Here is a 27,823-nt window from a genome sequence, read left to right as displayed (position 1 = left end):
ATCCGCGTTCACTGATAAACATCAGTAATATTTCTAAATAAATTAATACAGATTTTTAAAAAACGCGTTTACAAAAGTTACTTACGTTTTATATTATTCAAGCTCCATAAAAACGATTTATTTTTTTAAACATAAAAGTTTTTAAAAAGTAGTTTCCACAACCACATGGTTCCATGGTGTAATGGTTAGCACTCAAGACTCTGAATCTTGCGATCCGAGTTCAAATCTCGGTGGGACCTCGACTGATACTTTTGTTGAGCCACTATTTTTATGATTGATTATGATAGATTTTAATGCTGATTAAGAAACAAAAAAAACAAACAAAAAATATGTCTTAAAATCAATGTAAAGTCCCTAAAAGTTAATAGAAGAAAAATTAACAACAATTATGTCAAAATTATCTTCTAAAAGTAGTGACAACCTGGTTTTTATCTTTTGTTATAAAGATTTCCAATAACAGAACGTTATGCGAATTCTATCATGCTTATACAAATCTTTTTAAGTCAAATGTACCATTTAATTGAGCCATCTTGGATTCCCTATAAAGTCTTCACTGAACCTGATTTAATCAAATCATCTTGTAAAGACACCCAGATTACCCTGACTGAGAACCCTGTCTCAAAAAAATGTTTGGTAAAGAAAAGTGGTAAATATATGAATCACTTGCAAGTCAAATATTTCCATAATGATATCAGGTCACGCAGCAGGTGAAATTTTCCCACCTTTTGTAGTTTATAAGGCTACTAATCTGTGGTTAAATTGGTATGTAGGAGGTCTTAAAGGAGCCAGATACTATTGCACAAAAAGTGGATGATTTGATTGAGCAGCTCTTTGCCTCCCTTAAAAAGGAGTTAAGAGTTAAATTTCAGAATAAGTTTAGAGAAAGGGACTCTTATGATAAAGAAGCTCCAGAAGACACCTTTAAGATTTTCTTACAGCACAAGTTTAAATCTTTGAAATCTGTAGGAAGTAATAAACGAAAAGAGAAACTTTCTGTTCCTGCAGGTAAAAGTATTAGAAATGGAGAAGACCCAGAAGAGTAGCATGACCAAAGTTCTTGTTCAAAAGCATGCAGTAACATAGAAAAATGAAATAGACACCAAAAAGAAAAAAAGAGAAAATAACTTCAAAAAACTGGATATCTGTGCGAAGAGAGGAAAATGTGTTTGTTGTATTTGCTTATGAAGGTGAATTTTTTCCTGGTCAAATTACAATTGCCAAGAAAAATTGGTGCAGATGTAAAATCAATGGAGAAAACTTTCGGCGTTAGGAAATGGTCTGAAATACATTTTTTTATAAACATGTAATTTAAAAAATAAAAAAAAAAAAAAAAAAAATTAGAAAGGTAATTACCATGAATAACGTTCTGTTTTACATCAAGGAACCTTAAAAAAAAGCAAAACAAGGTAATAAGAAAAAAGTAAGAAAAAAAGAAGTTCCTTTGTACCAATCCTATATCATAAAGTTATTCTAATTTTGTTAATGATGTTGTGCAGAGCCACACACCCTGGTTAACTTTACACAATTAATTAAACAATAAGGGTCTGCGTCTCGGAATCGTTTTCTCGAAATGAACCGGAACAGGCATAACGAGACGAGAAATGTCCCGGAATAAAGTTAAAAACCGGGACAATAAATTTTCTTTCGGAATTTAAAAATTGTATCCCGGATATCATTGTCTCGTCTCGTCTCGAATAAAAAAAAATATCGAGACGCAGATGCTTATTAAACAACCCTGAAAAACTACTTCTCAATGTGTAAAAAAAAAAAAAAAAATTGATAATTAAAATATATTTCAGACATCCTAAATAAATGATTGGCTGAGATCAATATAATAGAAGTTTAAAGCAGATTATTTTAGATGAAAAGAACAAGAATCAATTTGAAACTGTAAAAGTGTCTTACTTTGCACAAATATTTGTACAAAGTAAGAGACTTTTGAAAAATCAAGTTGTTTTTTGTTTAAGGCTCAAAATAATCTTAAAACATAGAAATTTTTTTTTTTACCTAACAAGACAATAAATTCATTTTTGAATACTTTCAAAGCTTTCTTTTTTTTATTTTTATTTTTAACAAAACTGAATGTCATGTTTAATAGTCGTTTTTGTATAAACTTAAATTACAGCATAGCAACAATAAATCACAGAAGTGTTTCCCGGAGAATTTTGTAATACATAATCATACATAGGAATTGTACATAGGAATTTGTATTCAGGGAAAAACTTTGGGAAGAATGGGAGGCCAGCTGTCTAGAAAAACCTATTCTTAGTAAATCTGGTTATAATTATATTTATTAAAGATTAATCAATTATTTTTCACGGATAAAACTGCTTAAACCAAAAGCCGTTCAAAATTAATAATTTTCTAGTCTCTCTTTAAAAAAAGTTTCATTCGTCATATTTATCTCTATATTCATGCTTCTCATTTCCTTATCCTAATTTCTATAAGTTATATATTCATAAAATCTATAAGTTATATATTCATAGTTTTTGCCTGATCAAAAACTATTATTTAGTAATTGACAGAAGCATTTGCTCGTTTCTGTTCCATGAAATCTTATTCAGATGAGTGCTATCGTCAAGTACGAAACAAAAAAACAAAAGGAAAACAACTGAGGGGGGCCAAATTTCCAGGAAAAAGTTTGTTTTTTATTCAGTCTAAGATACCATTATTGAGACAACAAAATTTGCTGACAAAAAATGCATTATGGTTAACGTCGTAAATTCTTCTTTAAATGGAACTTCCTGAAACTTGGCTTACAAATGTTGTTCATAAGTTACATATTGCTAATGCTATTACCGGTCTTGAAAGTTGCAAAAGAACATTGTTCTGCCCTGATTGTAACAAAGCATGATTAGTTAATAATTTTAATTAATAATTGTTTTTTTAATTAATAATTAATAAAATTAATTTATACTATTTTATTTTATATTATTATATTATATTATATTATTTTATTTATATATTGTAATATTAATTAATAAATAATCAATTAATAATTGTTTTAAATTTCTGCTATGATTATTTTAATAAATCAAATGCCTAACTTTTAGGGTTGCCAGGTGTCCGGTTTTGAACTGGACAGTCGATTATTTCAATAGTCTGTTCTGTAAAAAGCAAAAATAAATACCGGACTTGTAAATGTCTGGTTTTTTCAAAATTATGGAATATTTGTTTTTTCTTCATTTGATTGTTTACGCGTTACTTTTAAAAAAACAGCCAGAACTTATTATTTTTTAAAAATAATAAATTATTTTTTAAAAATAATAAATTATTTTTTAAAAATAATAAATTATTTTTTAAAAATGATAAATGATTTATAAAAACTTTTTAAAAAATAATAAATTATTTTTTAAAAATAAAAAAATTCTGTTTATTATTAGTGAAAATGTTTAGTTACATTTAATTACATTAAACGCAAAGGAATTTAATTTTCGAACGTTCAAATTTTAGAATTTTTATTGGAGTATTGCAAGTTTGTGTAAATAATCAAATAAATGCAAACAAAAATTTATTAAAAAACTGTATAATTTTCAGTTTTTATGCATCTACAACGAGCAAGAAAAAGGCGCCTCATTAATATAAAACAATTTTGTTTGAAATTTAATTCCTAAATAAAGATATTGTTTTTACTTTAATCAGGCGTCACTTTCACAATCATATATATTAGAAGCACGTAGCACGTATTAAAAACTTAAAAAAAAAAAATTAAAAATTGGTATTATATTGTAGTGTAAAAGTAATAGTAAAAGGACTTTTAACTTTGATAACTTTTATCAAATTTGAGCGAAAGTGACGGGGATCACAAAAGTTTCTATATATCTTTTTATATTTTATTATTAAAATTTAGAAAAAAGTAGGGGGTCCCACGGCTCATTATTCCTTGTACATCCTCATAAAATGTTTTGTAGTATTAGCATAAATATATTGTTCCGTCTTTAATTCTCCAAATGAAACAAACTGGATTTTCACGAAAAATGTTAGGTGGGGGGGGGGGGGGGGGCTCGGATGGATGATGAGAAAGTGTCCGGTATTTTTAGAAAAGAAATCTGGCAACCCTACTAAGTTTGTAGAAAAGTAGGGAATTGAGTTGCACTAAACATATCCTAAATATTGCAAAATTATGAAAATTCTCAACCCAGATTAGTTTTTACCTAAGGGGAAAGGCTATAGGAACATACATACATACATACATACATACATACATACATACATACATACATACATACATACATACATACATACATACATACATACATACATACATACATACATACATACATACATACATACATGCATGCATGCATGCATATGTTTGTATGTTGTGATAAATTAAGATTTTTTTAAAAATAATTGTTATGATAAAATTATTGCTGTAGTGAGTTAACATCTTTTAAAAATTTATAAAGTTTGTTATGGAATTTTATGAAACTAACTCTGATAATCCTGTAAAAGATGAAAACAGAAGAAATTTGGAAACTAATGACTTTAAAGTTAAAGATTCATTAACAGAAAGCTCTGAAACAAATTCACTTTCTGACGATGAATGTGACAGAAATGCTTCATTACTAAAATTTTTACAACATAATTCAGACAAAAATGCACAAGGCACTTTATTATCCAAGTAATTTTTGTATTAATACATATTGATAATATCTAATACTATTGTTTATCTGCAAAATCTGCTAGTAAAGTTTAATAGTTGGTTCTAATAATTCTTCTTAGTAATAGGACTTACCTTTTTTTAGACTTGTCCAGCGTTTTCGTGAGCAACCACCTCAACCAAAAAATGAACGCTTAAATGGTATTGAAAACTTCTGGTGGCTTTCATCTCCTGATATTTCTATAAATAAATCCAGAACACAAACATCTTTTAAAAAGTCTGGTTGTTCCTCTTATCCATCTGATTTGCAGAAAAATTCTTTTGCTAAAGTTTTTAAAGTAAAGTTTGAGTTTTATTGTTATTTACTTATGAATTGTTGTGGATTTGTTAGTTATGTGTATTTATCTACTTTATTGAATTTTTAAATACAATTAGTCTGGTGTTTTTATACATTTGAGAATTCTGTAAATGCTAATCATATTTATTCATATTTATATATTCCTAATCATATTTAGCTAATCATATTATAGATATTACTTTCCATATAAAGTATAAAATATTTCTTTTATATTTTAATAGTAAATCTCTTATTTATTATCATTTTTTTAAGCAAGGATGAAACCTTAATGACAGATGAGGAAGAAACAAAAGTAATACAAGAAAAAGCTGAAAAACTTCTTCATCTTAGGTTTATTTTCTTCTTTAAATTTCATCTCAGTTTTTTTAAGATGAATTAAAGTAGCCGCAGAGTTTAGGATACAAAATATAATTATGTTTTTGTGTGTTATGACATTTTTTTAATGTTATTTCGTCAGTGCTGCAGTGATTTCTGCGTCAAAGCTGGATACTGGAAGGTTTAGTGAAAAACATGAAAAATATTCTTCTGATAACAAAAGTGAAAGCCCTGAGACATTGAATTCTCACTTAGGTCTTGGGAAAAATCTTTTGACTAACGTCTCTCAACGATCTCTCAGACCAGAAGAAGATATTTTGTACCGATGGAGATTGTCTCGTAGAATTGAGAAAGCTAAAACAATGGAAAGAAGTCCATTTTTACACAATAGTCTAAGTGAAAATCATTCACCTAAAACTTTAAGTAAAACAGGCAAGTCGTCAGCTTATTGTGAGTGTCTAAAAAATCCAAGTAATGTATCACATAATAATCAGTTTGTAGATTCTCAAGGTAAAGAACTTATGCAGTGTCAAGACTGTCTTGATATGACAAATAAAAAAGATGTTTTTAGTTGTATAAATCAACAAGTGGAAACTCAAAACCTTCCTTCACAGAAATTATGTGTTGGTTTCAATGAGGTTTGTGTTACTAAACAACCTTGTCATAACTGTGTTACTAGCCATAGTCTAAGATCTTGTAAGACATTTCATTGTGGGAAATTTACGATGCAACAAACTGCTGACAAGCCTAATTTTCCCTTAATGGAAACAAATGAAAGTTTTTTCTCCACTGAAGCTTCTACCCAAACCTCAAATAGAGCTACTTCTTCAGATAAAAGAGTTTCTATGCAACCATCAGGACCTATTTCTGAGAAAAAAAATTCTATGCAGCCTTCAGATAGTACTGCTCCTATGCGTAAAACTGTTTCTACTCAAACTTTTTGTATTCTTTCTGATAAAAAATCATCAAAGCAATCTTCAGACGATTCGGATTTCAAAAAACAATCTACTCTAGCTTCCAACACTCCTACTAATACAAAAACTTTGCACAAGCATACTGACAGTCCACTTAATTGTAAAACAATCTCCAGCCTGTCTAATGAAGGTTCTATACTTTATGTAAAACCAACTCATAAAAATTCTATACAACCCAATCAAAGTATTGTACTCTCCAACCAACCTAAAATTGAAAAGTGTGTTGGCGATGGAAAAACTGACCGATTTCACACAAATCTTTTGGATCCTGTTATAAACCAAGTAATGAAATCTGTTTTATTTTGTTTTGTCCGTTTTTACATATTATAATATTGCTCATATAAAAGTTTTCATGAAATTTTTTGCCTTTAAGGTGCTAAATGACCGTATCTTTGTCATGAGTGTAGAAGATAACAGTGTTAAAGAACCCTTACTAAAATTCAAATCCAATTGTAATGAAAATGAATTAGATCAGATAAAAGACGAAGAAAGATGTCAGGTTAAAATTGGTATGAATCATCATAGTGCTACGTCAGTAGTCATTCCAGAAGTTGAGCATCTTAAATTACATGAATCCAATTTAATGGACAGTTTGATGAATGAAGGTATTTTAATTTTAGTTCCTAAATTTATAAAAGCTCTTTTTCATCTTAAAGAATAACAAAAACGACTTTTAGTTCTTCTTTGGAACGCTCAGCAAATTGTATAGGAAAAGCCACTTTAACAAACCCTGTTGATATAGCCCTGCCATAAATATTGTAAAACAAATTTGGTCAGTCTTAAAATCTAAATAATTTGGAAAACCCCTATTACTCTTCTTTGGTTAATTCCCACATCTCTTAGTCAACGTTGAGCTGTGGGGTGATAAAAAGAATTATTGCTGTAATTGCATTACATAAAGTGGGAGATATTTTTAATATACAAAAATTATGTCCACAAAGATTATTTGATTAGATTTAAAGATTTGATTAGCCTTCTGGAAGCCCAGATTTAAATCCTCTGACCTACAAATTTTAGAGGGTATGATCTTTAGAATAACATTCAAATTCAGAGAGCTTAAAGATATTAGTGAAGAAAGTAATTTTCCGATGGATCTATTGTGTGCTACAATTGACATTTGGTTGTCACACTTAAAAACCTTCCTGAAGGCAAAGGGTTTTTTCAAATAAAATCTTTTTATAAGATATGTTGATGTAACAAAATAAAAAAAAATTTTTTTTTTACTTTCAAAAAATTACATAATTTTATGGCAGGTCTAGCTAATATATTAACGATATGTTAATATATTATTTAGAGAGCAGGAAAAAAAAAAGATTTCTTTCTCTTGTTCATAATGTAGTAATATAATTTACTTTATTTCTCACTGCTCTTAAATTATTTAATAAAATTATTACAGAAGAAAAATTTTTTCGGTTTACAAAAATGCAAGTAATTGTAGAGATAATATACGGAGATATTACAGAGATAATATAATCTTAACTTTCAACATCATTATTAAAATTAGATAAGCAGAGCCAGCATAATGATGATGGAAAGATATAAGGATATTTTTGTTTAAAGTGGTAATGAAACTTACATATTGTTATAATAAATAGTAAAGTAAAAAAAAAATTTTTTGGTTACAATTTTTGTTGTTGTTATTTGTAACAATTTTTTAATCAAACGTTTAGTAAGTTCAAGCGAAAGTGAATTCATCGATGATGAGATATTAATAGAGTTGAGAAATCGAAGGAAAATTTTAAAGAAAAAATTGAGGTAAGAAAACTGCGTCTGTGTGAAACTCATGTTTGTTTGTTTGTATGTATGTATGTATGTATGTATGTATGTATGTATGTATGTATGTATGTATGTATGTATGTATGTATGTATGTATGTATGTATGTATGTATGTATGTATGTATGTATTTATGTATTTATGTATGTATGTATGTATGTATGTATGTATGTATGTATGTATGTATGTATGTATGTATGTATGTATGTATGTATGTATGTATGTATGTATTTATGTATGTATGTATGTATGTATGTATGTATGTATGTATGTATGTATGTATGTATGTATGTATGTATGTATGTATGTATGTATGTATGTATGTATGTATGTATGTATGTATGTATGTATGTATGTATGAATGTATGTATGTATGTATGTATGTATGTATGTATGTATGTATGTATGTATGTATGTATGTATGTATGTATGTATGTATGTATGTATGTATGTATGTATGTATGTATGTATGTAAGTATGTATGTATGTATGTATGTATGTATGTATGTATGTATGTATGTATGTATGTATGTATGTATGTATGTATGTATGTATGTATGTATGTATGTATGTATGAATTTATACATTAATTTATTTTTGAATAATTATGTGATTTTAGCTCAATAAACAAGACAATTCAAAAAGACCGATTAATTGCATAAAATGTTTTCATTTCGACGTGGGTTTGAGTATTTTTCTTACGTTCTACGATGCATAAGCCAAATAAAACCAAAAATTGTTTTTTGAAAGTCATGGTGAATTACAACATAATGATTTGTCAAGAGAAAAAAAAAGTGCGTTGTTATTTATTGATACTTTTTGTTCATTAAAGAGTTAAATGAAGTATGATTTTTAATTTTATTTTTAAAAAATAAATTTTGTTTTTGCACTTGCATTTTTGTTTTTTCTGAACTAAATTTTCAAAAGTTGTAATTTATAGTTAAGTTAATTGTTGTTCTTTAAGACAACGAAACGTGTATACTTCTTAATTATGACTTAATAATTATGAAATTAGGTAAGTTGACAATCTAACTGCCGTTTGTCAAGTTATAAATAAATGGCAAAGTTCTTTTGTCAAATTCGATTGTGCGGTAATAATTTTTTTTTTCAATACTGCAAAACTAAAACCCCGACTAGACTTGGTAAAACAAAAGTTGGGTTAGTGAAAGAATGGTTAGACTTTGGACTTCCGATTAAAATCGAAAGTTCATTAAATGATTAAAATATTAACGCTTCAGTAAAAATTTTAAGCAAATTTTGTTGCAACAGTTTTCAACGAGCAAATTTTGCGCAACACTTTGTGATGCGAAAAATTTGCTCTAAGCAAACGCTTCATAACAATTCAAAGAGAAAAATGAAAAAAAAAAAAAATTTTTTTTTACTTTTTAGTATCAAAAAAAGTGTATCTAACAAAATCGCCATTCTGAAGTTAATTACTGATCATTGTGTTACCCTTCCTATTTTTCTTCGATTAGAGTTCTGTCACTAGATGCACAGTTTTTAAAATATTTTAGTTGCCCAACTTGCCCCTTTACTCAACGTGTCCCACCCTATCGTAGCAATTGCAACGTCATTTCGGTTTAGAAAAGGTTTTGGAGATGCAATTTGTCAATGTGATGTCATTTTACTAAAATAACAAATTAGACGGAACTACGGATTAAATCGCCCCCACCCCCCAAAAAAAGTTAATTACAGGTTGAAACCAGAAAATTCATGCTGAGGTGTTAGCATAAAAAGACTCTCTCCACACTACAATAATAAATATTTCAGAGTTTATTGTAGTTTTTTTTCAAATAAAAATTTTAAGAATAAATTAATGTAAATTTTATCAAACAAACAAAAAATTTGATTTTGCCATTAAAAATAATTCAAATTGCGATGCAGATGACGATGATGAGATGCGATGATAGCGTACCGTTTTTTGAAGGTAACACTGATGTAGCCTTTATTTAGACTTTCATTATATAACAATCTATCATGCAATTCGTTTAAAACAAGAACAAAGTACAGTTTTTTTATGGTAATTTTTTGGCGGGAGTTTTTCGTTGATGTTCCTCAAGAGCAGTTTTTTTCTCTTCTAGTTCATTCTTTATCTGCTTTAATTTCTCAAGTCTCTCTGCTTTTGTTACCGTAACAAGTGTAAACTGCGATCGCGCAGTGCTTAATTTACTGTTTGATAAACGAAGAATTTCCTTAAGTTTAATTCGCTCATTGCTTTTGGGAGATGAATTACGCACAGCCTCGTTTTCAGTTATCACCTGACCTTCTAAAGACTTAATTAACTGCGTTAACTCAACAGCTTCACGCGAAAGGTGCGCGAATTCGTAATCGATTTCGTCTACTTTTTCTTGTAACTCTTCAATTTGGCTCACCAAATATGTCTCAAAGAAGTCTTCATCCGCCCCATCCGGTTGTCCTCTCATTTCAGAAGAAACCGGGTTTAATAGAGCAACTGGTGTTCGTGCAGTCGCCATAGTGCGAATATTCCTACGTGATAAATCTTGAGATTGATGAAGATTGATTCTAGGGACATAGTCAGAAACTGGGCGTTTATTGATTGCCTATAAAAAAAACCCGTTAAATATCATTTATATATCAATAATAAAATTAATACATGATTAATAGCCAGAAAAACATGCACCAACAATCTGAAAAAAATACCAAAACCTTTAACTACCTCTAAATTTAGTTGCTCTATTCTGCGGTCAATTTCTGTTCCAGTCCCTTGGAGTTTCGATTCCTTTAGCTTAATCTCCACAGGTCCTAGAAAACCTTGGACTTTGTTATCGATAATAAACTCTCTATATTTACACAGGCGCTGATAAATAGCTTTTTCACTAAAATTTTCACTTTGATCATATTTATTTCGCACGAGCTTTATGTTCATTAGATCATTAACAACATTTTCTCGTGCGATTTCTTCATGGGAATCTCCAAACAGTTTCTCCAGAATTTTATCTCCAGAATATTCGTTTTCAGGGACGTTATTCAGTGCTTTGTTAAGAGCGTTCGATTTTTGGTATCGTGATAAAAATAGATCCATACATACTACACTAAGAGCTTTATGAAATTCTATAAGGAATCTTGGATCTGAATCGTTACGTATATCTTTAACGTGAATATGACAGAGAGAATGTATTAAAGTCAAGATAAATTCACCAACATTGTTCAATTTACTCCGCTTCAAATACAAAATATGGTTATTGGCATCATAATGGAAAGAATTGTTGTAAGGATTGTTGTTTATCAGACTGTTACTCGGTAGCGTTTCTGCAAGCAGAACATCAACTGGATGATGGGAGCAATGAACAACTAGTAAATCCCGAACGAAACATGAAAATCTGTAAATTACGAAATCACGAGCATTAATAGAAGTTAAGTCCACCGGAACCAACTCATCGTTTGGTGAAGACTTTGAATCTAAAAACAAAATTTTTCAATAAAAACAAAAAAAAAAAAAATTTTTTTTTTAAAACCACAATTTGTTGCAATTTATTCATCTCAATGTCCCAAAAGAAATTCAAAAATTTTCAGTTGTTTTGAATATTTATTACGAATTTAGCTAAGAAAAAAGCAACAAAAGGGCTTTTTTCTGAACAGCTAGCTAACCCGGTCAGATTTCGAGCGCATGAAATGCGACATGTTCGTACTATGAAAGTTCAAATAAAGCACACGGATAGAAGCATTTACAGCGGATCTATTAAAACAATATTTATCGTTGAGTTTTTTTTGTTGAAGAATTCTTAAGCTTTAATCCAAGATTTGTTGACAAGCAAAAAAAATTATACCTTGTTGCTTTTGCGGAGCTTGTAGGTTACTTTTGCATATGGTTTCTTTTATATGACGGATTTTATCATAGAGAGGCGATTGCAAAAGTAGATTGATAATAGCATCGTCATTTAACGGCGCCGTCATCAAATATGATGTTGGAAGCTATGGAGAAAACCCATAAAACTTATTGATAAAGCTTTTCGAAATATGAAATATGTATTTCATTAAATTCGCCCTTTTAACACAGAACAAACTTAATAAACATTTTTTATTAAAATGTCTTGTTAAGTACAACATTTTAAAATTTCCATGATCAACTTTTCGTCAGAACCAAACATTTAAAAGACAATGTGTTATTGTTTTAAAAGACAATGTGTTATTGTTTTAAAGCCGTTAAAACCATAATTACGGCATCGAAAATTAAGTTTAAAAAAAATTAAAAATGCTCTCATCGGTAATTTTTAGTTTAACGGTTAAAGTTAGTTTCGCATTAAGGGGACAATTGTAGCTTTATTGTTTAAAAAAAAATTTAAATAACCAATCTAATAAGTTAACTATATGGTATTTACAAGTTAACTTCGCTTGAATCGTGAAACAAATTTAAGAACCTGGATTGCGGGAGGAGGAGAATTCGGAATCGAAGGCAACTCAATTGACGATTTGATGTTCAAAGTTTCTTTTAACTTGTCTGCAACTTCAGCGTTTAGCTTATCTTCTTCGCTGTCTATTTTTTCTTTCAATTCTTCTTTGATTTGCTCTGACCGACTCAAAACCTCTTTAAGCTTGGAATCTCGTCTTCCTTTGCGCATCTTTTGCAAACGGCTTTCGAGTTGACCTTGCATGCGAAGCCTATCAGCATCCATTTTGTTCATAACCTTTGCAATCCCTAGTGAATTAAATTTACTATTTTAAATTCTTATGCTTTGTTAGTTTAACAAAACTTAATGAAAACTTTATCTATAAATAACACACCTTCGCTGTGTTGCTTCAAAAGGGCTTCTTGTTCTTCCTTTGAAGCTCCTTCTTTTATGAGCTTGGCAACTTCTTGCTTAGCTTTCATTTTTTTCTGCTTTAAAAGAAGTTCCTTGCGTTCAATCAATGCTTGAATAGCCAGCTCATTTTTTTTGCGTTCTTCTTCAGCTTCTTTCTCAATCTCAATATCACATTGAATCAGTTCCTGCTGAACACGATCGTTTTCTTTCGCTTCAAAATCTTTAAACATAAAATAAAAAAATAAGAAAAACTCATTTAATTCATTATAAAAAATGTAAACCCACATCAACGTGGCCCCCCTCAACCCTAATATTCTTGCCCAGTTTATATAAGATTCACAATAGTGACCACTTGTAATACTCACTTAACCAATTGAAACTTACAATACTCACTTAACCAATCAAAAAAAAACAAAAAAAAAACAAACAACAACTTCAAGAACACATATTTGAACCTTCAATTTCTTTTTTAAGTTTTTCTTCGTTTAATCTTTTCTGTTCTTCCAGATTCTCCCTGATATCTTTCAGCTCTTGGGCAGCCTTTTGAGCTCTTTTTATTGACGATTCTCTATCATCAGTCAAAAATTCCGATAAATAGTCGGCAAACTCCTAATTAAAGAAATCCATAAACCGATTAGTTGAATTACAATCGCAAAGTTATTGAAGTAGAACACAATAGTAGAAGATCTTAAAGTATACAAATTACAAAAAAGTAAAAATAAAATTTAAGCTCATATTATAAAAAAATGTAGCAAGATGTACCGTGTAGTGTCTTTCTTTGAGATCAAGCTTCCCTTTTGCATATCTTAACTCCCAATCTGCTAATGCATTCTTCTTTGCAACTGTTTTCTGATCTGCATGTTTCTTTTTCAATGTATTTAATTCCATTTGCTGATTATTTAACAGCTGAGCACGAAGCTGTTCACGATCTTCTGGATCACCAGTCACTGTTTTAGATAAAAAAATTTTTTGTTTCAAAATTGTAACGATCATTATCATAATATTAAACAATGAACAATGGTTATTATAGCAATCAGTGAATCTGTTTAATGAACTGCTTAGTTCATAACTTTACTAAATACAAGGTGATTTTACTAAATACAAGGTGTATTGGTAACTTATGGAAAAAAAGTGAAGGTAGGGCTCTCTTCCGTTTAGTACCATTACCATGACTACTTTCATGGTATCTGACAGTAGGTTTCAGGAGATATACATTTTTGTCCAAGAATTGTAATTTTTTTAACAATGAATTTTATTGTTGTTATTCTTTTTTAAAAAATAATTAATGATGATAAACTAAATTTAATTGAATTAAATTTAAACTTTTTATTATAATATTTTTATTATATTATACTTTTTATTTGTTATATATTTGTTATTCATAAATGTCTTAAGAAAACAGCTTTTTATATTCATCAAATGACAACCAAAAGATTCCACATCATCATTACACAAACATTTAATACATAATAAATCTATAAATATTTGATAAATCTATAAATATAGATCTACAAATATAGTTTTAAAAATGTTTGTGTAAATATTTTGTCATTTGGTGAATATAAAAATCTGTTATCTTAAGACATTTTGAATAACAAACAATTATCTCATTTGAAAAAAAAAAAATCTAATAGAACAATAATCTGTCATCTGAAGATATCTTTAATAATCTGTCATCTGAAGATATCTTTAATAAAAAAAAAATTGCTATGAGCAGTCCACATTTAAACTTGTTCAAAATGCATGAAGAAACAATAGAGTATTATTAGAGAGAACAATAAACTAAATAATGCACATGAATAATTATATCAATAACTAACATTTAACTAATTACTAAATACATTTTTGAAGTCTAAATTAGTTTTATAGTAATTTAAGCTGGGTTATATTTATAGATATTTATGATAAATGTATCAAAAAGTTTTTCAAGTTTATTAATTTAAATTTGATGAAAAAAAAGCAAACAGCAAAAAACGCACTTTCTAACTCTTTGAGTTCATTTTCATGCTTTGAAGTAAGTTCATCAACTTCATTTGAGTGTTTATCGCCGAGCTTTTCCAACAATTCATCCACTTTGATTCGACGCTCTTCAGCAAATAGTGTATCTAGCTGTGCCATTTCTTTGGTGTGTCGAAAATCCAGCACCTAAAAAGATACCAAAATTTAAAATCTTATAATAAAATACAGATACAACTTTGTTTTAATGCTGTTTTTATTATTATTATTATTATTATTATTATTACTATTATTATTATTATTATTATTATTATTATTATTATTATTATTATTATTATTATTATTATTATTATTATTATTATTATTATTATTATTATTATTACTATTATTATTATTATTATTATTATTATTATTATCATTATTATTATTATCATCATTATTATTTATTATTATTATTATCTAAAATATTTCATTAGTAACATTAACCAAAGAATTTTCTTAATATTTCTAAAAGAAAATACTAAATTTTAAAAGAAAACTTAACTTTTTTTTATAAAAACAAAAATATAAAATTGAAACAACTTCTAACTTTTTTAATTATAAATTCAACAGCATCGCTTCCATTATCTCTAATTGCATCTAAGATTGCCTGACGTTCGGCATCCATTACCTATCACCAATAAGAGCAGCTTTAAATTGCAAGAAAATCACAAAATAAATCTCTAAAATTTATGACAACATTAAAATAAGTATTCATATTTTACTGCTAAAAATTTTATTACTGCTTTTCGTTCAGTATCAGCTAACTCTTTTTTTTGTTCTAACATCTCCCTTGCTAACTGATTTTCTTGCTTTTTTCTCAAAGCATCAAGTCTAGCTTTTCTTTTCTCTTCTAATTTTTCCTGCAATGATTTGCTTTGCTTAGCCTTGTCTTCCTCAAGAGCTTGCCGAAGGTTCTCAAGTTGTTGTTCGTGAGTGGCAAGTAGCTATGAATGCAAAATTAATTACAAACTTTTTAATCAAGTAAAAAAAAAAAGATTTGTTAAAAAAAAAAACACAGGAGAAAAAAAATCACTTGTTGCATCTCTTCTGAAGAAAGGTGACTTCTGGCATTCACTTCTGCTGCTTGCTTGTTCTTTGTTTCTCGGATCAAACGATCTTGATAATCTTCAAATTGTAACATTGCTTTTTCCTGTGCTTCTTTTTGTTCCTTTGATAACCGATCTTCAGTTAACTCTGTTTCCTCTTGATGCCTTTCTTTAATTTCTTCTAGGGCACGTTGCTGCTCTCTTAATAAAGCCTAAAAATTGATTTTTTATCGAAGAAATATACTGGAGTTTAAAGATTTAGTTTTAAACTACATCCAGAGTTTTAACTTAAAGGCGTGAAATAAACAATTTGCAAATTCTAATAACTTAAATTTGAAAACAAAAGAAAGAAGGTTTGCAAATAGTTAATTTATTAAACATGGAAAAACCTTAAACTAGTTCCTGAAAATAAATATAAAGTGAGTTTTATGCGCAAGTTTCAGAGTACAAATTTTGTTAAAATTTAGTAAAATTTTGTACCTTTTCCTCTTCAGATTCTCCCTTTGTAACACTTGGAATATTGATTCCATCTACATTTAATAGATAGCTTTGAGAGGCAAGAGCACTTTGCTCAGAAAGTAATCTGTGAGATGTCTCCAATTCTTGGTTGTGCTTTATTTCTTGAAGGCGACGTTGTTTCCGAGCATTTAATTTAGCCTGATTTTGAAATTAAATTCAACTTATAAATCCGTTTAGAATTATTTCATTAATCATGAAAAAAAGAATAAAATGCTATCATTTTAACACTACATTACTATGACAATCTTCAAGAAATATCTTTCCATAAAATTTATTGACATAAAACATTTTGATGCCTTTTTTCATACTTTTACCAATTATCTTATGAAAACAATCATCACTTAAGCTATAAAACATATTACATGTAATATAAAATATCATACATAAATATTTGGTGTTAAACACTATGATAAATAGTTCAAAACAAATTATCGCTAGCTATTTGCTATCCTTCACTTTTAGATTTGTTCTTAGTATCTTTCTTATAACTAAATTCCCTGTGGCTCTCTTATTTAGAAAGCTTGGGAGCCATAAATATTCTGACAAAATCTCCTGCTAGATGGTGAATTATAGAGATTATATTACTTAAAATTCAAAATATAAGTTTTAGACCTGCAAGTCCTCTATGTTCTTTTGTTTTGTTTTTTCTAGCTTATCCATAATTTCACCATTATCTCTTCGAAGCTGATCAATTAGTGCTTGAGCAGTTTCTTTATCCATGTTTTTATCTTTGGCCAACTAAAAAATGGAAGCAGGAAAGTTGAAAAATAATTTTAAATACAAAACAACAACTTACATAGCAAAAACAATACACCATGACATAATCTGCTAGTGACAAGACATAAAAATTAGTCATAAATTTATCGCATTTCATTATGTAATTTAAAAAAAGGCTTCTCTTATGATTTTGTTTTTACTTAGTTTTCTTCTTTACGCTACTTAACACAAAGTTAACAAATTAAATAAGAAATTAATCAAAATGGCTTCTTTTTTTTTTTTTTAAATACCTTTTAAAATCAAATTACATTAACTTTATTGATAAATTAATTTTATTGATAAATTAATTTTATTAATAAATAATAATTATATTAATAAATAATAATTTTATTAATAGATGATTTGGATGCTTATGAAGTAAAAAAAAAAAAAAAAAAAGTTATAAATTATTTAAAAAAAAAACAAACTCTTTTTTTTATTATCTAAAAAGAAGGTAACAAAGTTATTTAACATAATTTATATAACACACAAAAAAAAAAAAATCTTTACCTCATTTAAGAAGTTTTGATGACCTTTACGAACTGCAACTTTATACTCCTTGTTAAGTTTTTTGATTATCTCAGCAGTTTGCTCAGATTGTTCAGCTGCAAATTGATTCTCAAGAACCTCTCTTTCTAAGTCCTGTTGTTTAGCGAGCGCTTCTAAATCTTTTCCTTCTTTGATTGCCTGCCATAAAATAACAAAAAACTTCTACTGCAACATTTAATATAAAAAAAAACAAAAAAAACACAATTTTGTAATGAAAATCTTTTGTCCTATGTATAATTATTTGCAATATAATTTAGAAAGAATTACCAGAGCATTTTCTTTGTCGTGTTTTTCTTGAAGCTCTTTCAACTTTGCTTGTTTTCTTCTGAGTAATTTTTCATTAAATGTGGCTAACTGATTGGCTTTTTGCATTTCCATGTCTTTTAGCAGCTTTGCATTTAGTGTATTCTCTTGATCAATTAATTTTTGCGCCTCATCAGCAAAAATAGATTTATTTGCAACTAAAGAATCCTAGTTAAAGAAAGAATTACAGTAGGATTAAAAAGAAGTAATTTTAAAAAGTGAAAAATAAGGCAATAAAAAGAAAATTAAGATAAATAAAATTAAAAAAAAAAACTACATGAAGTCAAAAAAAAAAAAAAAGGCAACTAATCTATAACTAAGATTGAAACACAACTGAAATATCTTTTTTTAACCCTTTGCACTCTAGCCTAGTAACTCATAGAGTATACCAATAACTCCAGTCGCAAGAGACCTAACAGTTAAGAGCGCTGAGTCAGTAAAACAATCTTGTCCCCCGTAGTTGCAACGGTGGATTTGATGTTTGCATTTTAATGTCACAAATACAGCAACAACGAAGTGCAAAAGGTTAAATTCTAAAATGTTCCATCGATGAGCAATGTAAAATGCGCTCCATTCAAACAAACTATGTGATAAATTTTCTTACAACAACGTAATATTTGGTTTAGTGGAAACGTTTACATCATACATTAGTGCACATTTTTTCCCCGTTTTTTAAATAGCAGGTCATTCAGAGAAACCATTAATATTTTATTTAAAGATGTTTTGCTTACAAAAGCCTGCTGAGATGAAACAAATTTTCACACAAAACATGTGTCATTTTCTGTTTCATTATAAAAAAAACTAACTTGATTAAAATAAATTACATTAACAAAATTCAAACAATAAATTTAAAAAAAAAATTATTTTAATCATTTAACATAAAGATAAAAAAAAAAAAAACTAAAAAATTACCATCTGCTTCATAAAACATCTGCTCATCTGATTCGCATATTCTTGTCCTTCTAAAGTTTCACGACTAGCTTCAGCTCCTGAGATCATTTCAGAATCACTTAACGCAGCTATTTCAAACACATTCTGTTGTGAGGCAAGATTTAAAGCAATATTAGCTGAGGTGTCAAGATCAGCGAGTTTAATATTGTACTTCATTGCCTAAAAATTTAAATCATAAATGTTGATCTTGAATACTAACAAAATATTTATTTTAAAACCATAAAACTAAAATATCTTAAAATTTTAAGACATGACTTTGTATGGTTTATTGAAAATAAATTTCTTGTTCTTCACAGTTTGCAAAGTAAAAAATGTCATCTTAAAAAAACCCTACTAGCTGCTGATGATTCCATTGCAATGCATTTAATTTCTTTTCTCTGTTTTCTCTCAACTCATTCAACAAAATATCTTTTTGCTTTTCTTTCTCTTCATTGAATTTTGCTTCAAACTGCAAAAGTTCTTCATTATGTTGATCTATAATAGCTTGCATTTCAACAGGAGAAACACTTCCAGCCAATTGTTGTGCTAACCGCATGGCCATCTTTTGCACAATGTCTTTACGCTCTGCATTCTAATTGAGTGAAAAACAAACACAAATGTATGGATAATTAAATCTGAAAAAGGTTTTCATATAATAACTAAATAAATATCAAATCAAAATTACCTTAAAATCACTAAAGTCATTCATTTTCTTGTTTTCTTCATCTTGCAAAGCATTCTCCAATGTCATTTTTTCAGCCATCATTGTGTTGATGAGGCTGGTATAATCTCCAGCAGAAAACTGAATATTCATTGGGGAACCATCCTTTTTCTTTATATTAATTGCATTATTCATTGAGGGATCATTTAATACTCCAACATCCCAAGATAAACCTCTAGAAGACTTACCTTCTAAACGATCCATGTTAACAGTGGGTAAGAGATCAGAACTAATTAACTCAGCATTTTGATGGAGCGGAAACCCTAGGATTTGATCTTGATATAGCAATGGGTTCTTACTGATTGGTAAAGAAGCATCTTTTGCAACATCTACAGCTCCACCCCACAAACTGCCTAAAAATAAAAAAAGATCTAAACTTTGTGTGGTTGCATTTACTAAGGTCATTCACTCTGCCAAAAGTAAAAGTATTAAGTATTGTATATCAAGCTTTACAATTATCAACTTATTAATGTAAACTACCTTTAACACCAGGATTTGGTCTGATATTTCCATTATATTTATCAAGTAATGCCTGTAGTGATTTTATAAGATCTGCCTGTCTTGTAGCAGTACTTAATGGGTTTTTTGAGCCATCATGAGACACATCTTTAAAAGAATACTTTTGGATAAATAATTTGATTTTTTAAATTTTTTTTTTTAAAAACAAAAAAGAAACACATGCAATATGTATATATATATAATATAAACTATATAATACCTCTAAATTGTCCAGCTTCATTAAGCTTATTTTCTTTTCCAATTTTTATAGCAGAAGCATCAAAGTTATCTAGCATTTTTTTCAGCCCCTCAGTCTGCTGACTAATTCTATCATAAAATCCTTGCAAGTCAGTTTGATGGTTTGCTAGCTGAGAAGAAATATGTAAAGTTTGATCTTCTAATTTATCATATAAAGTGCGAACATTGAAATTTTCCAGAAGCCCAGTTTGAGCAGGAAAAGAAAATTCATTATATAAAACATGAGGTGTGTCCACTGAATACCCATCTGGAGCATCATTAACATCAGGTATTGGAACTACTGGTAAAGGTGCACCGAGTGATTTATACTTTGGAAGCAAAAACGATATTGGAAAAATCCCTGTAATACAAAAAAGCAAAATGAATAACAATACTATTGATATATAATAACAATGTTATTGATAACATCAAAAATAATGATAATAATGATAACTATTATTATCAAAAAAATAAAAATAAACTGTCACAAAGTTCATAAGTTGAATCTGAAAATTTTACCAAGAGCCCTCGGTCTCCACAAAATTGCAAGAATCACCAAAATAACAGTGATAACGAACATGAGTCCAATTATAATCCATATTGATTCCCAATTTGTTGATTCATTTAAAACCTGAAAAAAATGTTCAAAAATTAGTTTTCGTCTCAGTTATTAACTGGATTAAAAAAAAAAATTTAAAAGCAAAACTATTTTTCTTTAATAAAATATATGGTGTAATGCACTATAGAACAGTATAATATATTAAATGAAATAATCTGTCATGCATGTTCTGTATATACATCTCTTAACTATTCCAGCTCTATTTCTTACCATTTTTACACCAATTCCAAATTTTGTTAAAACTAATGGAGCAGAAGCATCCATTCTATCTGGGCAGTATGATCCTCTTTCTGGAACATAAACAATGGTTTCTCTTCTATTTTCTGCATTGTCATAAAAAACATAGGTTCCAGGTTCAGCAAATACATTCAAAAATGAATTTATATTTAAGTCTGTGGTCTGAATAAGCAAGTTTAGTTGACGAAACTGTCCATAGTCAAACCCAGGGTTAGTATTAAAAAGATGATTTTTGTTATACTGTGGATAATGACTTGATGATCGATTTAATTGGTTGATACTGATTTTGAAAAAGACTGCTTGACCAACATTGACACATACAACAGGGGATCGTATACTGCGCATACCTTGTGAAGTAAACATATCATCCATACTCCGCTTATATCTAGAAAGACTTGTATTCACTCTAAGATCTTGTAAAAAACTTAACACTTCTTCAGTAGTTGCTGGTAAGAAACCAAAGCTTCCTTCATTTTGAAATTCAACAAATTCTACATTTCTTAGAACATAATCAAAATCATTTATTCCATATTCATTATAAAGTGGAACCAATGTCGATTTCTCTGAATCAGGAGTGTTAATAACCATATAAAGAACACCTGATACTTGACGCTGAACTTTAACTACTGGAGAGTTAGCCAGGCATGAAGCATTGCAGATTTGCTTTAGCATAACATAGCTATTACAGGTGCATCGTCCACCTGTGACATTGAAATCACCACCTTCAGGTCCACAAGAAGGAAGACAGTATTCTGAATTGATCAAACTTAAATCAACGCATTGTAATGTGTTAGAATCTCTCATCATTCCATCTTGGCATCGATCAGCAACCTGCAGAAAAGTGGCAAATAAACTAATGTAACTAAAATAGCAATTCATAAAAGTTTTCAATTTGTCATTTTGTTAAATGATGAAAAAATCAAGATGCTTTTTAAAGATATTAAAAAAGACACAAAGCATTCTTTTTAAAATTTTACCAATGGCTGACAAGATTTATCGCTGTTTCCTTCCACCAACTTTATGTCAGAAATATCATAATAAACATAGCCACTTTCACACACACAAGACCCATCTGAAACTTGAAATGAACGATGCAGCCCTTTGCATTTACACTTTAGTTGACCTTCTATACTTATTGAGCTGCTACCACAAGGGCGACAGGCTTCCATACCTTTTAAGTGATTAAATGTGTTCACTGGACATGGCAGGCAGTCACTTGATTTACTAGCTCTTGTTTGATTACCATACATACCAGGTTGACAAGGTATCTATAAAAACAAGAAAAATTATTTTTATACAAAAAAAAAACACAACTAAAAATCTTTTTATACATTCATTTAATGTTAATGTTAAGAAGTCAAACCCCTTCAGCTGAAGCTTTTGGACAGTAAAAACCTTTAGGACAAACATGCTTGTAGGGATCCTCTGTTCCTTGAGGACATATGTAACCTTCAGGACATTCTCTACAACTTAACCGAGATATATCATTGCCATAGAAGCCAGCAGGGCATATCATGCAAGCAAGATCATGAGATGTGCGATTACCAGAAATCGCTATTGCTTTGTAGCCTAAGTTGCATATTTGAGGAGAAGAACTTCCTGGAGGGCAATAGTGAGGAAACTCACAGATTATTGGAATGTCTGTTCCATTAGAACAGTAAAAACCACCTGAAGAATAAAAGGTATTATTATAAAAGATTAAATGTAGAAATTTAAATTCTAAGAGATAAAACTAAATATTAAATCACTTTAAAATTGTAAAAATTTAATAAAGTAAATAATTTAATGTAATATATAATTTTATATATTTATATACTTGTGAAATTTACCTGGACAAAGTAAAGGATCACCAGTCATTTCAGGGCAATAAAATCCCCCGAGACACTTTGACTGAATTTTTGATCCTTCTTTACAGAAAAATCCAGAGGTACATGGAGTTCCATAAATATTTTCATGTCCAAATGGACAGTAGAATTTAGCTGGGCATGGTGTGCAATCTGAGGCATTCTTAGCACCTGGTTTAATTCTTCTAGTTCCTGCAGGGCAATACATAGGGGATTGCCCTTCTAAGCAATAATATCCAATTGGACATTCACTAGAAGAAAAGTTAGACATACCAGGGATGTTGCAATAATAACCTGCAGGACATGGCAAACAATCTTGCAGTGCTTTACTTCCAACATTGTTTTGGTAATAGTTAATAGGACAATTAGTTGGAGGTCGACCTTCCTCACAATATTTACCCAAAGGACAAAGTAGAATGGTTGAATTTCCTACATTTAAAAATCAATACTCAATATAGATAAGATAAACCATCTGTGTTTTCCTTTTTTTTGAAGACAAAAATGAAGAAATGAAATAAAAATGATTTTAATAAAATTGCAAGGAAACAGCAGTAAGTTGCCCTAGCCATTTGACAAGTCTCTGATTTCAGGGCAATAGTGTCTTGGGGGATACTATTGACCTGAAATCAGAGACCATTTCACTGCCCCAGTTCAACTGTGTAACATCTAAAAACCAGACATTTTGAAAATGACTTTAAAGTTTTAAAACCCAAAGAATATGCCTTTCAATCAAAGAACCATAGTTAAAGTTAAAAAGTTAAAAAGCAATGGAAAATAAATTATTTTGATATAATGCAGTGTTGCACAGGAAACATCCTCCCTTATTGATCAGAATAAACGCACCTCAAAATGACTAATTTAGAGATGTTACACTGTTGAACTAGGGCAATGACTTCATCTTTCAAGAAAAGGAGAGGGGAGGGAAAAGCATAAATTGTAAAACAAAAAAAAAATTTTAACCTCCAAAACACTGTTGACCTGCAGGACAAGGCCAACAATCAGAAATGTTTCCATAGCCCCCATAAGAAGATTTAAATGTTCCTTCAGGGCAGGGTTCAGGAATAACTGCTCCATAAGGACAGAAGAAACCAGGAGGACATGGACCTGCTTTTATATTAGGTCCTGACAAAGGAGTTTTAGGTGTTGGAGACGGACTTCCAGATTGACACAAGTAACCAGCAGCACATTTTTCCCTTATTGTACCTTAATTACAAAGCAAGTTTTATAAGGATAGATTAGCATGCAATACAAACCCAAATAGTCAACATTGCAAATAACTTTATAAAGGAAAAGAAAAAAAAGACTTACCCATAATGCAAAAATGACCAGCAATGCATGGTCGGCAATCAGTATCTTTTTCCAGCCCAGTCTCATTATCATAACTATAAGTACCATTTGGACAGAGAAAAGGAACTTTAGTTCTTTCAGTACAAAAGTATCGAGGTGGACATTTTTGAAGTTTTGCTACAGCATTCTCACAGAAATATCCAGGAGGACAAACTTCACAAAAAGACTGTTTTGATGCAAGCTGGTAAGTGCCTAGCATAAATTTTTTTTTTTTTAATAATTATTTTAGCAATCTATTCTACTGATATTGTGTCTATGTTGAATGTAAAAAAAAACAACAAACTTGGTTTTAAATGGTTAAAAATGGTTTTAAAATACAAAAGTGTAACTCATTATGCCACATAAACAAAACCTATTTTTAAAAACTAAAAAAAAATAATTTACCAGTTTCACATTCCAGCGGAGCAGCTGATCCTTCAGGACAATAATATCCAGGATTACATGTGTAATTATCTGGGTGAGATTTCTGTTGACCTTCTGGACAAAACCAACCAGCACCACACTTTGCTGTTGGTTTTTCAAGACCATCCTCTTCACAATACCAACCAGGTGTACAAGAATAACAATCTCCTACCTTAGTTGCCCCTGTTGTGTTTCTGTAAAACCCTGCTGGACATTGCTCAGCAAAAGCAGTACCTGCTCTACAATATCTACCTACAGGACATGGCCCATTTTTAGGAAATTTTGGATTACTTATATCTGGAGCAGGACTGTTAGAACCTCCTGCACATATATATCCAGCACTACATTTTCCATCAGACTTTGATTGACCACCCATACAATATTCACCTGGAGGACATTCTTTACAACCATCCACAGATGTCAAGCCTAATTCTGAACTGAATGTTCCAGCAGGGCATAGTAATGGTCTTCCACCTGGGCAATAAAAACCTGGCTGACAGCTGACAGGATTTGTCATATTATAATCTAAACACATGGAACCTGCTTTACAAGTAAGACAATTTCCTTGTTGTGGTAGAGATTGGTAAGTTCCTGGTGGACAACTTAGTTCTTTTAATGTACCTAATGAACATGTGTTATGTGTATACATATATATATATATATATATATATATATACATATATATATATATATATATATATATATATATATATATATATATATATATATATATATATATATATATATATATATATATATATATATATATATATATATAATTTTATTTGTTTTATTTAATGATTAAAATTAAATGTAGGTTTTCAATTCAAATAAAAAACCCTAAATTCAAATAATATTCCTTTAAAGCAAACCTTCTGGGCAATAGAAGCCAGGTGGACATGGATATCCTCTTGAAACATCAACTCCTGTTGGAGTAGGAGAATCAGAACCAAGAACACATACAAAGCCTACAGAGCAGTTAGGTGGATTAACTAGAGCTTCTATTCCTGTACCATTGCAGTATTTGCCAGCTGGACAAGGTTGACAGTCAATAAGTTTTTTTAGTCCAATATCATCAGAAAAATATCCACGAGGACACGGCTTAGGAGTAGAAGACCCATTTGGACAGAAGTAACCTTGCGGACAAATATCATTGTAGAAATCAAAAATCCAACCAGTAGCTGGGATATGTCTTATAGGTTGAGCTACTTGGGAGCCATTAAAACAGAAGAAGCCTTCCTTGCACTCACCAGTTGGTATTGAAATGCCAGGAAAAGCGCAGTACTTCCCTTCTGAACACAAAGAACACTGCTCAATTTTTGCATAGCCTCTTTCATTACCAAAAGTGCCTTTAGGACAAGGAAAATCATATTTGTAGGCTGTGTTTTTTGGACAAAAATGACCCATAGGACATAACTGAGGTGAAACAGCTGCATTATCTTCGTGATTACAATAGAAACCCTCTGGACATGGTAAGCAATTATCTTGTGCTGTCTGATTTTGATACGTACCATTCAAACATGGTGCAGGAGCCTCAGATCCTTCAAGACAATAGTGACCAGCCAAGCATTCAAATCCTATAGGTCTGGATGAAGATTGACCACCAGGACAGTAATACCTTGATCAATACCAAATCGTAAAATTATTTGCACTATTTTCAACTCTTTAACATTCAAAAAGATTTATTATGAATAATGTTACTGTTAGAATTATCATTTATATTTGAAGCTTATTTTCCATAAATATCATATAAATATCATATAAATATTAAAAGTGAATATTATGTCTTGAATACTTTACATTTTTATACCATCAATGAATTTAATTTTTTAAATTTATATTTTATTTTAAATTTAAATTTTATTTTTTACTACTAAATCTAAATACATATCAATAAATTCAGCTATCACTTAAACTTCTGGTCCAAAGTTCATTTGATTCCTAAATAAGCAGCTGACATTGAAAAAACTAAACCTGAAAAGTTAACTCACTTTGCTGCACATTTACCAGCAGGTTGATCTTGTTTAGTACTGTCACAGTAAAATCCAGGTGGGCATCTTTGGCAGTCACTCTTTTGTTTATTTTTGGTACTGTTTGAAAATGTTCCAGGTTCACAAGGAGTAGGGTATTTAGTCCCGCTCTCACAAAAGTAACCAACAAGACATTCAAATTGAGTAGGAGATACAGAACCTTCAGTACAGTAAAATCCAGCTGAGCAGTTATTAGTGGGATATGTAAGCCCTTGGTTTTCGCAGTACATTCCTCGAGTACATAGAATCGGGATTGGGGTACCAGGAGGGCAGAAATAACCAGCTGGGCATATGCTACCTAAATAATGTGATAAAAGGATCAAATTTCATAAAATTTTCTTGAGAAAATTTTTGTGAAGAAAATAACTTTAAAAAACTATCTTGTTTCCAGAGTGTTTATTTAACAATAAGATTGGGTAAAATGTTAAAAGTTTAAAGTAAATTAAGAAAAATGTCCTAAATATTTTAAAATACTTTAAAGGCCTGTAACTTGGAATAATAACCAGATAAATCAACTTTGCATAAATAAATCTTTCATAGTTAAAAGCAACCACAATCACCTAAACAAACAAAATAAACATGCCTTTAGTCTGGTTTACATCTGGACACACACATAGTTGTGATGAAAAGCATGTAGAATCTGTACCATTACTAATACCCAGATCTCCTGGCTTCTCGGACATTGCTCCTCCTTTACAAAAGTAACCACCTGAACACCAACCGTTAGGAACAACACGACCAAATCCTTCACAATACTGCCCAGGTGGACAAAGCAAACAAGCATTTATGCTTGTTGATCCTGTATTATTATTAAAAGTACCAGGGGGGCATTTGTATTGTGTCGCATACTGAGTACCCGTCAAGCAATAATGACCCATAGGGCAATCAAATGGAGTTATAGTACTTCCATTACAATACTTTCCTAAAATATTCAAATAATGCATTCAAAGATATCAAAGCACAATAGATAATTTTAAAAAGTTGTCAAGGCTAAAAAGTG

General features: G+C 29.8%; 2 protein-coding genes and 1 non-coding gene across 5 annotated transcripts in view; 2 read left to right on the top strand and 1 right to left on the bottom strand.

Moving 5' to 3' along the window:
• Window positions 1–167: 167 nt before the first annotated feature.
• Trnaq-cug (transfer RNA glutamine (anticodon CUG)) lies at window positions 168–239 on the top strand. The gene has a single exon. It is a non-coding gene; the product is annotated as a tRNA-Gln (tRNA).
• Window positions 240–3,979: 3,740 nt separating this feature from the next.
• Window positions 3,980–8,913, top strand: LOC145191772 (uncharacterized). Of its 2 annotated transcripts, XM_090075130.1 has the most exons (7): window positions 3,980–4,624; window positions 4,749–4,941; window positions 5,218–5,291; window positions 5,419–6,532; window positions 6,624–6,855; window positions 7,921–8,005; window positions 8,644–8,913. In XM_090075130.1, exons 1-7 carry the CDS (start codon window positions 4,416–4,418, stop codon window positions 8,684–8,686), a joined length of 1,950 nt encoding a protein of 649 aa, XP_089931256.1. In that variant the 5' UTR covers window positions 3,980–4,415; the 3' UTR covers window positions 8,687–8,913. The 2 variants fall into 2 exon arrangements, with proteins under 2 accessions (XP_089931256.1, XP_089931257.1); XM_090075131.1 differs by lacking the exon at window positions 3,980–4,624 and having other exon boundaries at window positions 4,835–4,941; window positions 5,214–5,291.
• Window positions 8,914–9,788: 875 nt separating this feature from the next.
• LOC145191207 (uncharacterized) overlaps window positions 9,789–27,823 on the bottom strand; it is a 58,804-nt gene continuing 40,769 nt past the window's right edge. Inside the window, exons 53-83 of one of the 2 annotated variants that reach the window (XM_090074890.1) lie at window positions 27,403–27,745; window positions 26,785–27,117; window positions 25,666–26,411; window positions 24,776–25,414; window positions 24,353–24,583; window positions 24,005–24,247; window positions 23,030–23,473; window positions 22,564–22,868; window positions 22,178–22,468; window positions 21,174–22,031; window positions 20,864–20,975; window positions 20,328–20,705; window positions 20,090–20,215; window positions 19,574–19,962; window positions 19,244–19,480; window positions 18,871–19,068; window positions 17,923–18,126; window positions 17,617–17,793; window positions 16,963–17,088; window positions 16,312–16,488; window positions 15,819–16,043; window positions 15,526–15,729; window positions 15,333–15,413; window positions 14,767–14,932; window positions 13,550–13,734; window positions 13,243–13,396; window positions 12,768–13,007; window positions 12,404–12,681; window positions 11,813–11,957; window positions 10,702–11,444; window positions 9,789–10,585 (exon numbers count right to left, since the gene is read on the bottom strand). In XM_090074890.1, coding sequence (XP_089931016.1) covers window positions 10,040–10,585; window positions 10,702–11,444; window positions 11,813–11,957; window positions 12,404–12,681; window positions 12,768–13,007; window positions 13,243–13,396; window positions 13,550–13,734; window positions 14,767–14,932; window positions 15,333–15,413; window positions 15,526–15,729; window positions 15,819–16,043; window positions 16,312–16,488; window positions 16,963–17,088; window positions 17,617–17,793; window positions 17,923–18,126; window positions 18,871–19,068; window positions 19,244–19,480; window positions 19,574–19,962; window positions 20,090–20,215; window positions 20,328–20,705; window positions 20,864–20,975; window positions 21,174–22,031; window positions 22,178–22,468; window positions 22,564–22,868; window positions 23,030–23,473; window positions 24,005–24,247; window positions 24,353–24,583; window positions 24,776–25,414; window positions 25,666–26,411; window positions 26,785–27,117; window positions 27,403–27,745 — 9,524 coding nt within the window. In that variant the 3' untranslated portion in view covers window positions 9,789–10,039. Of the gene's footprint in view, window positions 10,586–10,701; window positions 11,445–11,812; window positions 11,958–12,403; window positions 12,682–12,767; window positions 13,008–13,242; window positions 13,397–13,549; window positions 13,735–14,766; window positions 14,933–15,332; window positions 15,414–15,525; window positions 15,730–15,818; window positions 16,044–16,311; window positions 16,489–16,962; window positions 17,089–17,616; window positions 17,794–17,922; window positions 18,127–18,870; window positions 19,069–19,243; window positions 19,481–19,573; window positions 19,963–20,089; window positions 20,216–20,327; window positions 20,706–20,863; window positions 20,976–21,173; window positions 22,032–22,177; window positions 22,469–22,563; window positions 22,869–23,029; window positions 23,474–24,004; window positions 24,248–24,352; window positions 24,584–24,775; window positions 25,415–25,665; window positions 26,412–26,784; window positions 27,122–27,402; window positions 27,746–27,823 lie in introns of both variants that reach the window. The other variant, XM_090074891.1, reaches the window with a different exon arrangement.

The sequence above is a fragment of the Hydra viridissima genome, unplaced genomic scaffold (genome assembly GCF_058129835.1).
Source record: "Hydra viridissima isolate aposymbiotic clone 2 unplaced genomic scaffold, HvirCarnegie_v1 scaffold_18, whole genome shotgun sequence".
Lineage (NCBI taxonomy): Eukaryota > Metazoa > Cnidaria > Hydrozoa > Anthoathecata > Hydridae > Hydra > Hydra viridissima.
Note: the sequence above shows the minus strand (reverse complement) of the source record. Positions and strands in the feature narration are given on the sequence as shown.